Source organism: Podarcis cretensis (assembly GCF_951804945.1).
Source record: "Podarcis cretensis genome assembly, chromosome: 1".
NCBI lineage: Eukaryota > Metazoa > Chordata > Lepidosauria > Squamata > Lacertidae > Podarcis > Podarcis cretensis.
Window position 1 is genome coordinate 54,140,217 of NC_137170.1, and position 18,863 is coordinate 54,159,079.

The window sequence follows — 18,863 nt, forward strand, 5'->3', positions numbered from 1 at the left end:
AGCAAAAATAAAAAAATTAAAAGGGGGGGAGAGAAATGAGAAAAGGGAGAGGAAAGGGCTTCATCTGGGATCTCAAGGAAGGAAGCAGAAAAAATACTGCATACATGCAGTGAGATTACAAGCAAGAAAGGAACAGGGCTGGGGCAGGAAAGGAGCCCGTATACAGAACACTTCAAGTCCTTGGCAAGCAAAATCAGTCCATAGGCTCAGTGTGGGCAAAACTCCTTTTGAGCTGCTCAGTTCATGCAGCTATTAGTTTTGGTTCTAGACCACAGGGAGAAAACTAGGTCACAAGGGAAAGCCTCAACTGATTCTGCAGTCTAAAAATGGCTGCAAGCATTTGTTTTAAAAAGGGGGGACTTGGTTTAAAACACACTTTTCAGCATAGCCCTTTCTTGTTATTTCTCCCTTGTGAGTAACACTGCAGCACTGACCCAGATAAAGAACATGGAAAGTGGAAATAGCATGCACAACTGCACAGGGAGGTTTTTTTTTTAAGGAAATGCATTAGCTTGGCAGTTCCCCTTTACCAAATCTGCCCCTTAGACTTTTGCTGAGGTGAACCAAAGTTACCAAGCCTTGGAGAACTTTAAAGCTAATGCTTTCTGTCTGACCTGACATAGCCTTCCAAGAAAGAAAAGGCTGATTAGCAATAGAAAGCTCTTCTAAATCTAGCAGGAAGCCACCTTTGCTTTGGACTATGATCTGAAGGGGGGCTGCTGTTCAGATGGGCTTCCCTTTATAATTTAGTAAGCACAACATGGTGTTCTCTCTTGACAGATAAACACCCAAGGAACAAATGCAAAGATAAGAAAAGCAGTCTTACGCAAAACTGAAATGAAGCTATTCTTGTCAACCAAAATCCATATTCCGAAGCCCAGGATTACAGCACCCAAGATCTGGAAAACAAGTTTTGGTTACTGAAAAAAGATTGTACAAAAGGTGTATTTCTTATGCTACTTTTACACTAGAAGAATCTTCAAAAGCACTTTATGCAATAGCACAAGTTCCCTCTAGTACAAACATATTTTTCTGAAAGGGTCACATTGATGCTTCTATGAGCAAAGTACAAAGATAAAATCCATCCCAACTGGCCCTAGTGTTTAAGCTAACAAGTTTTACCCACTTCTATTTTTCTGGGTATTTCCTCCTATCCATTACTGAAATATTATCTACCTCCAACTTAGATATAGGTTCCAGCTAGATATAAGTAATTCAGGAGCCTTGAGCTATGTGAAGCTGTCAATCAAACTAAAGCAGTGGTGGGGAATCTGTGGCTCTCCAGATGTTGATGGGCTCATCATCTGTCACCACTGGTCATGCTGGCTGGGGCTGGTAGGAATTGGAGTCCAACATCTGGGTAGCCAGGTCCCCCAGCATCAAACAGCAGTTCTTTTAAGTCCCCCATTTCTAAACAGTGTTAAGAGTCCTGCCAGCATACAGCAGATTCACTCATAGTGTATATGTTAGGCATGTGTTGCCTAGAACAAAGAATGGTCTACTTAAAGCATAGCACCAAGCATCTTTGCTACAGTTAATTTAGAACAAAAAGCAAGTTATCGGTATTATATAGCCTGGTTTGTTTGTTTTTATTTTGCTTTGTGATAACAAGTCAAGCAAAGTGGAAAGACAAAAGAGCTAAACTAAGCAGTCTTCAAAACACCGCTTCAGTGGTTTTTATTTATTTCATAAAATTCATAAAAGCTATCTAAAAAAGAATGGCTCGAAAGCTAGCAACCTGGACATCATTCCCACTGAAGTGGTTAACCTGCCTAAGGTTTATTGCTTCAAACTGACTGTGGGGTCTGACAAGACTGAATGTTTTTCCATACCAAAAAATAAACTAAAATCACTCCGCATAGAGAGCTAAATGTCAGGGAGAAGGCTAAGCTAAAACACAGTTGGAGAGGAGCACTCAGTCATGCAGGCCTCCACATGAAGTATGAAGCAGTAGGTCCCAGTCCGACTTGCCAGAGACAGCTGCTTTTAAAAAGGCAGAATAATTGGAAGGTAGCTTGCCATACCACTCAGGTTAAGGTGTATTATAACATCTATTTCTGCTGCTAACAGGCCACCAAGACCCCTGTTAGGATGCCTGTAGCGAAGAGCACAATAGGACCAGTGTGTCTTGGCATAAGCAGAAAGAATACAAGGAAACAGCTGAATAAGGGCTTGTATCAGACCTTTTTCTTTTTTTTTTACATATGATCACACTTCAATAAAGAAACAGGAAGCCTGTTCTGCTGTGCATCCTCCTGTGATAAACACGCAGGCTAAAAATTTGCCTACAAACCAGAATTAAATGAAGCCACGAGTCGTGCAACAGTCATATGGCAGCAAAACCTAAGGCACAGAGCCATCATTTGGCAAGCGAGCTGCAAACACGTCGCAGTCCAACAGTGTTCCGTCAGTGGGAGCCAACTGGCAGCCCTCAGCCTCGGATGAGAATGGGACAATAATCCCAGGGCCATAATGAAGATTTGATCTAGCAAATCACAAAGTCAACCTGGGGCAAGGAGGATAGGTCTAGAAAATCTCTGCAGACACCTCTGCCAAGGCTGAACTCAAATGGTCAGGGCAGGGACTTGCCTTTCCCCAAGTTCTACAACAAGGAGTAGGAAACCTCAGGCCCAGGGGGCAAATGCACCCTTTCAAGATCTTCTATTTGGCCCTCAAGACTCTTATTTGTTGTCTTTATAGCCCACCTTTTTCTTCAAGGCTAGCCTGAGAGGCAGTGACTGGCCCTAGGTCACTCGGTTGCATGGCCAAGTAAGGATTCAAAAGCTGGTCTCCCAGATCCTAGTCCCAAACTCTAGCCACTACACCACACTGGCTGCCTTGCCAGGCTACATTCCCACTCTGCTATCTCCAGACCACATCTCTTACCAGCCCTGCTTTTGCCCTGGCTGGAAGTACTTTTGCCTGGCTGGAATACCTCTTGCTTGCCTGGGTGGAGGACAGAGAGGGGTGGCTGGAGAAACAAGTCAGCAGTACAGAGATAAAATTTTCGTTGGTTGCTCTGCTCAGGTCGGACTCTGGCCCTGCGCAACATTGGCATGTGGGTCCCAGAAGGTTAAAGGTAAAGGTAAAGGGACCCCTGACCATTAGGTCCAGTCGTGGCTGACTCTGGGGTTGCGGCGCTCATCTCGCTTTACTGGCCGAGGGAGCCGGTGTACAGCTTCCGGGTCATGTGGCCAGCATGACTAAGCTGCTTCTGGCGAACCAGAGCAGCGCACGGAAACACCATTTACCTTCCCGCCGGAGCTGTACCTATTTATCTACTTGCACTTTGACGTGCTTTCGAACTGCTAGGTTGGCAGGAGCAGAGACTGAGCAAAGGGAGCTCACCCCGTCATGGGCATTCGAACCGCCAACCTTCTGATCGGCAAGTCCTAGGCTCTGTGGTTTAACCCACAGCACCACAGGAAATACGGAGTGGAAAAGGTCCCCCGCCCACTGCTCTGCAACTAGAACGTCCAGATATTTTTATTATGCAATGAAACTTTCACAGACAGGACTTCTGTGTGTTACAGGTTGCTTCCCACCTGGTCAGCAGTAAAAGAAAACAAGCGCATGCCAAACACTTTATACTTAACAATTAAGTGAGACTTTCATGGCACACTTGAATATAAATAGCTCCTATAGTAAACACTGAAGAACAAAATAATCTAACAGTACACAGCATGCAGACCTATTTGCTGGCTAGAGGCCAGTAATTCAAAACCTCCTCCAGAACTTTAGAGTGTTTTGAGAATAATCTGGTACACAGGATGTTTATTATACCCGCTTATGTGAAACAGACTGTATTCTGCCAGGGCCTCGCATCAGTCATGAAAGGATCATTAACATTGTCAGCAGAAATGCGGAATTTTCTCCCACTGCCTCCATGTTGTTGTTACAAAGTACAGAAAGCCAGACAAACTGGAAAAGTGATGGTTCCATTCAAAGAACTGCCAATATAGTTCACCTGCCTCCGAGGGAGCTGTGGAGAAGATGCGATCTCTGTGAAGATAACACTAGAGCGCATAGTGACAAGGTGGCATTGACAAAATGGGCTCCCAATGCTACAGTAGACACAGGGAGAAGCCTAGGGATAAAACCAACCTGCTCATACTTAAAATGTAGTTCTCTTTGCCAATAAGACATTGCAGCAGCAGTCTTGCTTTCCCTCCTGTATTATCTCAGCTCTGGCAAGTGAATTATGACCACCAGGTAGCAGCTGTTTACATAGTGAATAGTTTTCTGTGGAGCAGATCTCCATGCAGTGGAAGCTCCTCCTAGGGAAAAAAACTTATTCCAAAGGGAGAGCTTGTGCCAACAGAAAGCTTATTAGGGAACCATGTGGGCATCCTATTACAAAAGCCACCAAGTTTTATACATGTGAGAATAGCCTAACCTTGTTTGACCTGCCATTTATGCACAGGTTGAACTTTAGGTTCCCAAAGGTTCAGATGCCATGGAACTGCAGAAAAAGCAGCTCTTTCCCCTGAGGGAAAAGGTAGTGGAAACAAAGGATGGTTAGAGGAGTCTTGAAGAAGAGATGCTTCCTGTCACCTGTGGCCTTGCCAGAGGAAGTCCAGAAAAATCTACTGGGAGAGAATTCCAACCATCTACCCCTCTGAGCGCCATTTGCTTCAGCCAGCCATCTCCCTCGCGAGACTTTCCACTTCTTTCTGTGCAAAATGTGGGAAAATACTTTGCCGCTCAGATCTGGATTTATTCAAGCCAAGCAGCTTGGATCCGCCTCCTGTCAGCTCAGAGCCATCTCATCAGGGCTCCAAGAACATAACTTGGCTTTACAGGCTGCAGAGCGGGAAGAGGAGGGGGATGTTGAAAGCCTGGAATCGGAGGAAGAGTGAAAATATCCACTTTGCTGAAGTGCTGTGGCAACAGGGAGGCGAGCAGGGTTACTGCAGGGCAAAGCTTTTCCGCAGCCCATTGTAGATGCATAGATTCGCCGCCGCCGCCACTCAGATTAAGTTCCCTTTAGTGCCTCTCGCCCTTTGTCTTCTTCCCTGAAAAAGTTGCTATAGAGACAGTTAACCTGCACTCTTGACAGGGCCAGATCAAGTCACCTGAAGTCTCAAATCTAGGCTAATTCACACTTTATGCAGCAAGTATGTTTGCTGCACACCGACACACATCAAAAATACTGCAAAACATGGCACAAATATATTTATCTGCATAGTTCTATTATCATGATGTGTGTATCGCCTGCTCTCTCCAAAGAAGCACAGTTTAATGTGGACAATTATTGGATAATTGTCCATTCACCCTCTTCAACTACATTCAGGGAAGAAGCTGCAATTCAGATGAGGTCTGGCCACTGCCAACCTTCATGTCCTGCCTGGATGGTATTCCACCAAGGAATGCCATTCATGGGACTCCCCCTCCCCCTCTCCCATGCACACCCCACACCCAAATCTACTTCAGAGGGTTGTGGAAACCCCCAAAAGACACATAAAAGTCATGCGGGGTGAGGAGGAGAAGCCTTGCTTTGCAGGTGGAACGCATTCTGCTTGCACAAGGAACTGCAGTGGTGTCCCGCAAGACGAATGCCTCGCAAGACGAAAAACTCGCTAGACGAAAGAGTTTTCCGTTTTTTGAGGTGCTTCGCAAGACGAATTTCCCTATGGGCTTGCTTCGCAAGACGAAACGTCTTGCGAGTTCTTGCAAGTTTTTTTCCTTTTTCTAAGCCGCTAAGCCGCTAATAGCCGCTAATATCGCTAATCCGCTAAGCCGCTAATAGCCGTGCTTCGCAAGACGAAAAAACCGCAAGACGAAGAGACTTGCGGAACGAATTAATTTCATCTTGCAAGGCACCACTGTGCTTTGAATACAACCGCTTGCTTCCCCAGGAAGACACTTGGAATGAAACATGGTACACATGATTTCCCCCGCCCCTGCCCCCTTTGCTAGTGGATGCCAATGAAGCACAGAAGGAAGGGGGAAATAAGAAACTCTATTTAGCACCACCAAAATAGTTTAACGGATTGCACACAGACCAGGCAGTGGCCCAGAAACCCCAGAAACTTGCGGCAACATAGCTTCAAATACCTTAGTATTCGTACTGGAACGTCTTCCATCCCTGGGAGCCAACCAACATCCCACCTCAAATACCAGCTGCAAATACTCCAGTAATGCTAGAAGAATTCAAGTGCCCAAGCATGCAGATAAAGCCACTTCCTTTCCGCTGCTTGTATCCCATTTCAGAAAGGGCAGAAACAGTCTTTAACATCAAGGGGTCAATAATTACAAATACTCTCTGAGCCAACAGAAATAGAACTGTAAAGCTGGAAGGGACCACAAAGGTTATCCACTTCAACTCCATGCAATGCAGGAATCTTTTTGCCCAAGGTGGGGCTCAAACCCACAACCCTGAGATTAAGAGTCTCATACTCTACCAACTGAGCCATCATTTCTGACAGTCAAAAATGGATGGAACACTGTCTCTTGTAGACCCAGTATGAAGTGATGCTGCTATGGAATATGTATGAAGTGTATGTATGAAGTATGAAGTGATGCTGCTATGGAATAACAGACAACATATTGCACCCTGTAGTTCCAGCTCTGCTATCCAATTCACCCCCACTCACTCCCCCAACAAATTCTGAAGATGAAGCCGGACTAGTATTCAATGAGATCTGCATCTTTAACTGTGTGTTTAAAGACTTAGCCCCACCTCACTGTAGAACTAGATCTTAAAAGAATCTTCCTCCGCATGCTAAAACCATCCACGACCTTTGGTCCCTGGCAGCCTTAACTGGAAAGCCGATTGCTTGATGGAAACGAAGCATGCAGCTGGGGGGTGGGGGCTAGCAGAGAGAGCAAATTGAAAACCAGTTCCAGATGTGCCATCTGGGCAAGCCTTCCTGCTTGCAGTTTCTACATGGCACATGGTGAAAGAGTGGCAGAGGGAGGGGAACTCAGATTCACAACTGTTTGAGAAGGCAAGAACCTTAGTGATGATTTAAACACAACCTGGGTGTGGGGGTATTGCAGTTTGTATCACTGACGTTGCTTTAGATGCCAGGGGAAACATGCGCATGTCTCTTGTGCACAGGTTTCACATGGATTCAGCACTCGCATCTTGAGGCACCCTCCACACATGTCAGAATGAGAGTCTCTCTGCTGCTGCTTTCTTTTTTAGGATCTGAAGTCACCCTAAAGTGGTAGAAGCACCAAGCTAACACACAGCTTAATGTTCAGGTGAAACACAGAGTGATGGGTTCTTACATTTGGCTGGGAGGGGTGGCTGCCCAAGAATACACCGTAACTGTCAAGGAAAGATATTTTGTCTGGTGTAATCTACATCTCTTTTTAACCCTAGAGGAAAGAAAATAAGGAACGAAGAAGGTCTCATGGATGAAAGAAAAAGGGTATGTTCTACAACACTCCAAGTCTAAGGGTGGAGCATGCAAGTGTGAAGAAGAAGAGAAGAAGAGTTTGGATTTGATATCCCGTTTTATCACTACCCGAAGGAGTCTCCAAGCGGCTAACATTCTCCTTTCCCTTCCTCCCCCACAACAAACACTCTGTGAGGTGAATGGGGCTGAGAGACTTCAAAGAAGTGTGACTAGCCCAAGGTCACCCAGCAGCTGCATGTGGAGGAGTGGAGACGCGAACCTGGTTCACCAGATTACAAGACTACCGCTCTTAACCACTACACCACATTGGGTCTCCTAATTGTGTGAAGGCTTCTCCTAATTTTGGTTCAAGAAATACTGACTGTATCTCATCGATAGTGGTGCTCCTAAGCAAAACTTCAGAAGTAAGGCCAAACAAGTTAAGCCAGGAGCAACACCTATGCTCTAAACCAGGTAAGGAAGCAGTGAACTTGAGGCCTTTAAGAGAAGCTCATGTAGAAATGTATACCCTACACCCCATTGTCTTCTCGCTGGACCAGGTGCCTTCAACTATGGTTCTTTGGAGCTGATCCATTCAGAGGAAGGTAGAGGATTCCAGGTAGCATCTACATTTATACCTCCACCAGAGTAAAAGACTCAGCAGATGCTCCAGATGCAAAAGAGAACTAGAGCAGTTGTTTTCCAAAAGACACCAGGTGTTAAACGTTGCAGATAAAAGCTGGAGAATAAGAGCACCATCTGTACAAAGGGAAGAGTCTTTTTGAGTTCAAAACCCCAGTTCCTTTCAACACAGCATTTCCTCAAAGTTGAAACATTTCCAAATACAGCTCACCAAGTCACCAGTCAGTTTACAAATAGGAAGTGCCCAAGAAGAAACTTGTGACAGTTCACTGTCAGTCTGGAATTAACTCTAGATTGGGAGATTGTGTCCTTTGAATATATTGCACAACATTAAATGCATTCTCCCCCTGAAGCAGATCACTTTAGGGGTTCTTTGAATGTCAAATCGTTAAAATATTGCTGCAAGATGCAGTATGCATGGGAGAAAAGAGAAGCTATAAGGGACTTGGTATTTTGAGCACCGCAGACTTTAAAAACACAAGGATTTGGCATCTTACAGCTGCCAATTAAATTGCTACAATTGGCAATCATGTCTTAACAGAACGGCCAGGTATGGATGTTTCTGCATTAATTTGCAATTTTTAAAAAGGATATGGATTAAAGCTTAGAAATATTTCTCCCAAAATATGCATTTCAAAAAAACATCATTTGATACATTTTGAGTCAAAAACTCAAGAATATTCTGGCAAAAACTGCCTGAATATTCAGGATGTGCAAACTCTGATGATTAACCAAGTTCCAATCGGCACATCAGTCTGGAAGATGTGAATCATATCAGTTTATTATTGAAATTTACAAGTAATTTGAGTTCTTCAAGCCTCTTGGCTTCCAGGTAGTAAGCTTCTGAAAGTAACAAGTATGATGAATTATCAGGGGCCAGTATCTGCTATTATTAATTCTTGAGATGTTACAAAGATCAGATGCTTCATATATATATAAAAAGATAAATAATAAACAAGACACCAGAAAAAAAGAATGGAAGGGGGAAATGGGAGGTGTCCATATTAATTGCAATATGTGTTGCTAAGTAAGTTTGATACACTAAAAATAGATACGGTTTAGCTCAATGAGAAGAATCAGTTATTAAGATGAGGCCCTTGTCAAAGTTGATTTCCTTGACCTTGGTTATGCATATTCTTCAAATGTTATTGGACACAATACAGACTTCTTTCCCAACCAATTCATTTACCCACAGAATTGTATAAACCATCCAATAACCAAGATCAAAAGGTGGAGTGGCCTCAGATACAACACTGTCATGAAGCAGTATTGAATATTGACAAAAGACAGGGAATGAAGCCGGGAGAAAGGTCAGCTGAACATTTCGACATTAACACCCTGCTGAGAGAATGGCTGTTCTGGGGGGAAAGAATAAAAGGGAAAAAAATGTGAAGGAAAAAAAGAGGTAAAAATCAAGAATTATGCTGTAGTGTGGGAGCGGGAGGGGGGGAAACAATAGTCGCAAAGATAATCTATCATTTCATCTGTGATATATGAGAGAAAGGTTTTATGGTAGATAGAACCATTAGTGATTTGTTTAATGCATAAGACTTATCTTTGAATACTGCAAGAATTAGGTTACCAAAGACAAATCCTACTCCCATCCCCCACTAATCTACGCAATCGGGAATTTGGTTTATAAGAGCAGAAGGGATGGAAACCAGTAAGTTTTGAAAAATACATTGATCAAGCGGCAATTGAGTAAAGATCCATTTTCTAAAAACATATGTAGGGTCCTCTGTAGAAAGAGAGGAAGTTGAGAGTGCCCAATGACTGGCCTTTCTTCTTCTTTTTTCTTTTTTTGCAACAACAAAAAAGCTGGAATATCTATGTACCCAACATCCCTCTATTTCTTTGAACATGGTCACTAAACAGAATTTCTATAAAATTATGTACTGAAAGGATTACACACCTAGGTGGGTTAACGGAAAATGGCTTAAAATACTGTTTCAGTGGTGTAAATTGAAGCCCAGGTATTCGATGCATGCTTAGTGGTCATGTAGTGAGATTAAGTAGTTTTGAGCCTTAGTGAAAAAAGTTATTCAAGATGCAGTAAGAGGAAAAATAGTCTTTCAGAGTCTACAATACATGAGTTCCATAGAAATTACAAACTAACACTTTTTATGTTTAGCAGCTGTGAGAATACTTGCAGCAAAAACTTGGTACTCCTCACAAACTCTGAGTTATTAGCAATTAATAAAATACCCCCCCCCAAGATTACACAAGTGATCTGTACTCAGGAAGATCATGTGCATTTCAATCCTTCATGGAGGTTTGGGATATATTTTGCTTTGGGGGGAAATGTTATAAGCACAGTTCTTGTCTTGGTAGGGGCTACAGCTAGCTACTAATACTACTATTGGTATCTGTGTAATGGGGTGAGCTCCTGTTGCTCTGTCCCAGCTTCTGCCAACCTAGCAGTTCGAAAGCACAACAGTGCAAGTAGATAAATAGGTACCACTGTGGCGGGAAAGTAAACAGAGTTTCTGTGTGCTCTGGCTTCCGTCATGATGCTTTGTTGTGCCAGAAGCGGTTTAGTTATCCTGGCCACACGACCCAGGAAGCTGTCTGTGGACAAACGCTGGCTCCCTCAGCCTGAAAGCTGGATGAGCGCTGCAATCCCATAGTGACCTTTTTCTTCACATTACAGAACTAAACTGATATGCCCCAAGGGTGGTGTTACATGTCTAGCAAACACTGCTCTGGGAACCTAGGCTGCTCCTTCTGCACTGCAAGGAGTGTTTGCATGTACACTCTATGATAACCAATGGAGAAGACTCCCTCCTCCAATTGCTTTTTTCTCATCTGGGTTCCCAAGTATATGTGCCACATCAAGTCAAGAGACGTTACTTAACTGGCTGCAGGAAAAATTAGTGGGTGGAGCAAAAGCCCACTAACAACTGCTCCCCTCCTGCTAGCCAGGAGAGATGCAGCAGCCCACATTTCCAGGCCCACATTAACTAACAGATGTCTAACTTAATAGTTTCCATTACCAAATTTTGGGTTTTAATAGAGACTGTGTGTGTGTGTGTGTGTGTGTGTGTGTGAGAGAGAGAGAGAGAGAGAGAGAGAGAGAGAGAGAGAGAGATTTAGAATTTTCCATCCATGTTCCCCTGGTATTCTGGAACCCCAAAGTACTCCTTACCATGTTATCTTGGCCCTTCAAAATACAGTCGTACTTCGGAAGTCAAACGGAATCTGTTCCAAAGTTGGTTCGACTTCTAAAATGTTCGGAAACCAAAGCACAGCTTCAGAATCCGCTGAAGAACCCATCAGACGTTCAGCTTCCAAAAATAGTTCACAAACTGGAACACTCATTTGCAGCGTTCGGGAGCCAAAATGTTCGAGAACTAATGCGACTGTATTTGGGTATTGCTTGTCAACAAATTATAGAATTGTAGAGTTGGAAGGAACCCTGAGGATCGTCTAGTCCAAGCATGGCCAAACTTGGCCCTCCAGATGTTTTGGGACTACAACTCCCATCATCCTTAGCTAACAGACCAGTGGTCGGGGATGATGGGAATTGTAGTCCCAAAACATCTGGAGGGCTGAGTTTGGCCATGCCTGGTCTAGTCCAACCCTCTACAATGCGGGAATATGCAGCTGTCCCATGTGGGGATCAAACCTGCAACCTTGGTATTATCAGCAACATGTTCTAATATGGTGGTTAAGTATACCAAGGGTGTGTAGAAGGTAGACTGTTTTTAGTAGACTTAGCGCTGGAATTATTGCAAGCAGTCCTGGGACTCTGTAACTTTTGGACTGCTCCTTCAAGGAACTTAAAGATAGGTATGATCACTTAATTATGGCATAGTTAGTATTTGTTAGGTTATCATGAACACACATTCCTCCTTTGTAAATTTAACCTGTTTGTAAAGGATTATAGTTTATGAAGCATAGCCCAAGTGAGACTGTTCAGCCAATCTTTTGTTGAATCAACTTAAGTGTTTCTACACTCTGTGTATCATGAAACAAGCAGGAAATGAAAAATGTGCCTGTTTGCCCAGGAGATTTTTATCCAGCTTTATCTAGCTCACTGCTAGATTTTTCCCATGATTGTGTACAGCAGTATTATAATTTAAGTTAGTGTAATGGGCAAACTTTATTTTAAACACAGGATGAATTTGTTGGGCTTTAATCTAAAATCAGCTGTGTATACAGTCATTTATGCAGATAAGGACAAAAAACGAGCTCCCGTTCTCTGCTAAATATAAGATTATAAAGATGTTGTAAGTTTGTCTTAGATGTCCATCTGACACCAGATATACTCTTAGCAGAAAGGAAGGAAGGAAGGAAGGAATCAATATGTTTAATGAGAGAACTGTACCAGGGCTTTGCTGATCCTGAAAACAGGTTAGCACAGGCTGACTGCAAAGCTTGTTCTTTAAGTCTGTACTTCTCTGCTAGAAGTAACTGAGCCTCAGTGTCATCAGCCCAGTATAGTGGAACACTCTGGCCATAGAGATTCAGCAGGCACCTTCTGCTTCAACTAATAAATGCCTACTGAAAACACTTCTATTCTAACAGGCTTATTAAGAATACATCTTTCCATAAAAGCCATCTGATTTTAACTTTTTTTATATGGTTTCCATTGCACCGTTTTATGTGCAGTTGTTGCAAACCACTTCGATATTTTCTTTATGAATTCATGGTATATAAAGATTGTCATAAATAAAATAAAATAAATAAAATTGCTGCTCCTCCTGGCACTAATCTGTTGCATCCTGCAAATAGAAACACATTGACTCACAGGAAAAAAATCCATTCAGCAGTGCACTGATTATAACCACACATGTTGTGGCTGGACGTCAAACTGCAATTATTGCAGAGAACAGCCAAGGACTTGATTAAAAATTGGCTAGCCGGTAATTTGGCTCAGCTTGTCTCAAATAGGGAGCACACAATACCCAAAAGCACTTAATGGAATCACACTATACAATTAGTTGCATTTCCCCAGCCTCTCGCTGTTTCTTTTTTTTTTAGCATTTGCTAGTACAATACAGGCAAACAGGTCAAGACAGACTTTAATTACATCCAAGGAGGGTTAAATAATTAAATGAGTAGTTCCTCCAAGTGCCCAAGACTCAGATTTTAATAAAGCCAAGAACCTTTGCAGGAGTGTCAGGAAAGTTTAGTCATCCAACAGGCATCTTGATCATAGGTACCACTTAGCTAGTCCAATCGGGGCATTTCTAGTCTGCAGTCTTTTTGGTACAAAACTGTGCACACACAGGTATTTGGGTTGAGCACTGCTGCAGAAAGAAGCACCCCATCCCACTGTACAGCGGGCTCTGAGTTTGTTCAGATTTCAGCTGAAAACCAATGTCTTCCTCTACGCCTTTGGTAGAAATGGAGATACTGAGCTACCACCTGGTACTGTTGTGGGAAGCCGATTAAGTGATTCAGATTCAATATGGTTTTGATGCAAGAAAGGGTTGTGATCTTAGAAATAGAATTAACTTATGACAATCGAGTTTGGGATATCTTTGGAGAGAGGTAGAACAGTCTTTATAAGAAGGGTTCTTGTTATATTCTTTCTCCAATATTAGATGCCAGTTCTGCTGTTAGGATACAGTTGCTCCTGCCCGCACTCAACTTAAAAAACAGATCCCCCAGATTCTGAATCCAAATACTTACAAAGAAAAGGAGGTTGAAGAGGAAAAGGAAGTACTTTGTGACTTTCAGGCAGCCAGACCCCATCTTCTCTTTTTTATAGAACCTGGGTGGAAAACAGACAGCCATATGAGCATATATCCTTTACAGCATCACAACTTGACTGTGGTCTGGAAATTTTAAGAAATATTTTACCAGAATCTCCCCTCCCGCACCACCCCCTCAGAAAGCAAAGCATTTCAACAGAATACTTCTCTGACTAGCTGTTTCCTTAGCAGGGGAGAATACAGGGGGGGTTTTCAGGCAGAACTCAGTTCCAGCACATCTCAAGTGTGCGCCATTGCCATTTTAAGAGAACAAGTGAAGCGTTCATTGTGAGTTCTGGAACCTCTTTTTCGAGAAAAACCACACTGGGGAAATATGTATGTATAGCTTTGTCTTATTAACTGTTTTTGCCAGTTCCAGTCTGTAGTTCACCAAACTAGCCCCATCCATTAAAGGAACCACTTTCCATCTGGTTGGTTGGCCACTGAAAGAACAAAATGTTGGTCAAAAGGAGCCTTTGGCCTGGAGCACAACGGCTCTTCTGATCTTTTCAGTGAAGCACCATCTGCACATCAGGTAGAGATATTTCAAAGCCAGTTCAGAAACCTCCTTATATTGGAGACACCGGAGATTAAGGATGCTTCCACATGAGGCATTTACTGTGGACTGTTTGGAACCCCATGCTCTGTTCACTTTTTTTTTTTCAGGACATTGGCAGGACACCATCACAAAATCACCTTCCTCCCATATTTTCTCCCTTTACTTTCAGTTTCTTTTCAGAACTCAAAAAAAACACAACTTCACTCACACACAAACACACAGCTGTGCAATCTTCTCATGCGTAGATCAGTCATAGCGAAGCAACCCCACAGATTTTCAGGTGGACAGCATTTTCTGTATTGGTCATTCTAGCCATTTCCTTTATCTATGGTCTGTCATTCTTGTATAGGAGTGAACTCACAGTTTAACCTTTTCCCTTCTAGGTGGCATTGCCTTTCAGCCAGTTTCTGTCGCCTAAATTGCAGTCACCAGCAAGGTCCTAAATCTTGGGACTGCAGCAGCAGGGAGTCCTTAATCCCTTTCTCCCTCAGATAATGGCCTAAATGAAGACATCTTTTCTCTCAACATTAAGTCCTAGAGAAAGGGGCAGTGCCCATTTAGGTACAATACCCATTTTAGGTACAAGGCTTATCTGCTTGTGGCAGATAAACACCAACCATGTGCCTCTATGCTAGCCACATCTGGAAGCCACCAATATTGGGTCTCATATATGGTCCTTCATGTAGCGTGCGCGCGCACACACACACACTACTGTTTACATGATCCTATAGAAGAAATAGCAGTGGCAGCCTCAAGAAAACTATATTTGACAGCAATCACAAGCTAGTCAGCCTTTTGCTCACCATTAAACATGGGTGTATGAAATATAGGCACAGCCAGGGAGCAGGAGGCAGCTGCCACCCCCCATCAAGTAAAAGAATAGAAATACTTAACTAACTGACCAATCACGTCAGTCCTGCGCCTGCCCGCCTGCCCGCCCCCCACTCCGATGCTATGAAACAGCAGATATTTCACTTGGAGTTACATCTCTGGTGGCTAAAAGCTTCTGAATGACAATATCACCCAAGATTCTTTACCAGAGTTACCCATATTTACCAGAGGGGAATTGGGAATTCTGCAGAAATCCAATGTAGAAGCCACTGTCTAGTTTAACACCTGGAGCTAATTCTAAATATGCAAACTATGTGCAAACTATGTGTGCACATTTTAATAAGACAAGAGATATTTAAATACCAGGTGTGTAATCCAAAAGGGAGCATTAATAGTGCTGCAAAAACAGAAAAGGCTTGGAAATGTTCCACTTTGGACAGAAGTCCAAGAAAATAATTCTGCTTTGCCCTGTTCTGGCCTGCTGTACTTTGCCATCACCAATATAAGCAGATATGTCTGGGCATGACTATGCAGAAGGAGAAAGCTTTTTAGGAAATGGCAGAATTGATATTCATATTGGTGAACATATTGCAGTATCTTATGTCAATACTTTCAGGTAGGAACAAGACTTGGTGGGTAGGGGGAGCCAAAGAGATATTGTGTGCTTGCCTCACCTATCCTAGTGGAGACTTTCACTTTCCTCAGTGAGTTGTTGCCTCCTCCAATACAGGAAGCAAGGTGACAATTCTCATAAAAACTAGTGTCGAATAAATAGCATTTGACAACATCCTTAATGATCTTATCTCACAATGCAACAGGAAATAGGTTGGACAGACTTAAGAGCTGCCTGCAGAAGATCAGCTCAGAGTTTCCTCACAGTGGGATTGCATTCAGCAAAGGGCAGCAGAACAGAGCAAGTTATTCTGTTTCCAGTCTAAAGCCTGCTTTTAATCTTATTAGGATATTTAGGTCAGTACTGAGATCAGGGTGGAAGTGGAGCATCATTCTAAACGGATAGCTCTCTCCAACCAGCAGCAGTTCTCAAAAATTTGTCAGCTCTGTGGGGGAGAAGAGATGCTGCTTCCTTTGGAAAACTGATGTTAGAAAATCGATGTTTAATCCTGAAACTGTGAGGAGTGTGTGCCCGTTCTTCCATCATGTCCCAAGCGGAAGCCCCGGGAACTCACAAGCCTGCTGAGAGTCACCCTTAACTCAATAGGATATTAAGAAGCTGACTTCAGCACTTGGGAACAAAGAAAGCTACCTTAGACCTCAGTCAAACTATATGTCCATCTAGCCCAATATTATCTGCTCTTTATGGGTGGCAGATATCTTTCCACAGCCACCTCCTACCAAAACCTTTTTAACCAAGGGTGCACCAGAGCAGCCTTTCTCAACCTGTGGGTCCCCAGATGTTGTTGGACCACAACTCCCATCATTCCTAGCTAGCAAGGCCAGAGCTCAGGGAAGATAGGAGTTGTAGTCCAACAACATCTGGGGACCCACAGGTTGAGAACCGCTGCACCAGAGGATCTGACCTGGACTGTACTACTGAGCTGCAGAATCTATCAAGAGAGTCTCTTTAAAAGTAGAAGGGTCATCCAGCTGCAGAATCTATCAAGAGAGTCTCTTTAAAAGTAGAAGGGTCATCCATCAAAAGCAACATGGAAGTCAGTTCAAGACTGCCCCAGGTGCACTTGCTGGAAGCCATTATTAGGAAAATACCTCCACTGTGGAGTAGGGGTGGAAGGCAGGACTCTTGGCTTGCTGACAAAGGTAGTCCCATATCAGATCAATATGGTGTACTTCACAACACTGCAAGCACCCTTTCATTGTTCAAGCACATGCCTAAACAGCACTATTCTCGATTGCATGCCCATGACTGTGTGGCATGGTTAACAAAAAAAACCCTGCATTTATTTGTATGTTACACATATGGATGCCACCAAACAGAAGCTATTCCAGCAGACTGCAGCAGAGGCAGAGATGGGAAGGAAGGCCATTCCATTGGTTCTGCGGAAACAACAGATAGATTTGGCTCATCTTCCCTCTGAACGGTTGCCAATCTACTTGGCTTGCCTTTCCCCCTCTTCCCTCCTCACCCCTTTTTTCCTTGTGTGATTGGTTCATTTTTCATTGATCATCTGTTAAGCCCACTCTGGTTGCCTTTTGGCTAAAGGATGGGGCAAAAAGGCTTTAAATAAATAAATAAAAGTTACGCGCGAGAAGCATACAAATACCGTATTTTTCCCTCTATAACACGCAGATTTTTTCTCCTAAAAAGGAAGGGGAAATGTCTGTGTGTGTTATAGAGCGAATGTGTGGTCCCTGGAGCCAAAAAATCAGGCAAAAATCAAATCGCGGCGCTTCACGGAGAAGGGAAAACTGAAAAGAGGAAGTGGATGCTTTCCTGCATTCTGCCTCAGGGTCTTACTGCCCACCCACCTCTGTTTCGTTGCTGTGTTTGCTGAAACGGAACAAAGAGCAGGGAAAGCCCCTCCCCTCCAGGAAAGCAGAGGGGAATTCCTCTCTGTGCTTCTGTGCTGCTGGGGGACAGGGAGAGAGAGGGGGGAAGGGAGAGAGAGGGGGGAGGGGGAGGGAGAGAGAGGGGGAGGGGGAGGGAGAGAGAGAGGGGGAGGGAGGGGGAGAGAGAGGGGGGAGGGAGGGAGGGAGGGAGGGAGAGAGAGGGAGAGAGAGAGAGAGAGAGAGAGAGAGAGAGAGAGAGAGAGAGAGATAGCTGGCTTGGGTGGGGGAAAACTTTTGCCTTTCTTTCCTCCCTCCCGTTAAATCCCTCTCCTGCATTCTTAGCCAGCTGCTTCTCTGCACACCCCTCTCATGTCCCTTATTTGTTTTTCCTTCACTCCCCACTTAAAATGTGGTTACAAAGCATAGGTCCACATGGATCCTCAGGATCTTTGCATTGGGTCACCCCAAATTCACCACCAGATCACATAGCATGTCCATGGCTACAGCCTGCCCCCCCCAAAATCACGCACCCACTGTTGCCTGGGGCTGCAATGGTGCAAAAACGTGGTTAAAAAGCATGGATCCACATGGATCCTCAGGATCTTTGCATTGGGTCACCCCAAATTCACCATCAGATCACATAGCATGTCCATGGCTACAACCTGCACCAAAAAAATCACGCACCCACTGTTGCCTGGGGCTGCAATGGTGCAAAAACGTGGTTAAAAAGCATGGATCCACATGGATCCTCAGGATCTTTGCATTGGGTCACCCCAAATTCACCATCAGATCGCATAGCATGTCCATGGCTACAACCTGCACCAAAAAAATCACGCACCCACTGTTGCCTGGGGCTGCAATGGTGCAAAAATGTGGTTACAAAGCATGGATCCATAGGGATTCTCAGGATCTTTGCATTGGGTCACCCCAAATTCACCATCAGATCACATAGCATGTCCATGGCTACAGCCTGCACCAAAAAAATCATGCACCCACTGTTGCCTGGGGCTGCAATGGTGCAAAAACGTGGTTACAAAGCATGGATCCACAGGGATACTCAGGATCTTTGCATTGGGTCACCCCAAATTCACCATCAGATCACATGTCTGTGGCCACAGCATGAAGCCCAAAAATGATACATCCACTGTTTCATTCAGAATGTTTTTCCCCTTGTTTTCCTCCTCTAAAAACGATGTGCGTGTTATGGTCAGGTGCGTGTTATAGAGCGAAAAATACGGTACAAAATTCAATTTACACTGACGAGCTGCAGATATTCAGAGAGCATGCTTTTCTTCCTATGAGAAATTGCCAGAGTAGGAA

The 18,863-nt window shown here is 43.8% G+C and overlaps 1 protein-coding gene across 2 annotated transcripts in view; it reads right to left on the reverse strand.

Moving 5' to 3' along the window:
• CD82 (CD82 molecule) overlaps positions 1-18,863 on the reverse strand; it is a 65,512-nt gene that overhangs the window by 17,311 nt on the left and 29,338 nt on the right. For both annotated transcript variants that reach the window (XM_079952649.1, XM_079952650.1), the window contains 2 exons: positions 13,626-13,707; positions 827-899 (listed from right to left, as the gene is read on the reverse strand). In XM_079952649.1, coding sequence (XP_079808775.1) covers positions 827-899; positions 13,626-13,688 — 136 coding nt within the window. In that variant the 5' untranslated portion in view covers positions 13,689-13,707. The remainder of the gene's footprint in view (positions 1-826; positions 900-13,625; positions 13,708-18,863) is intronic.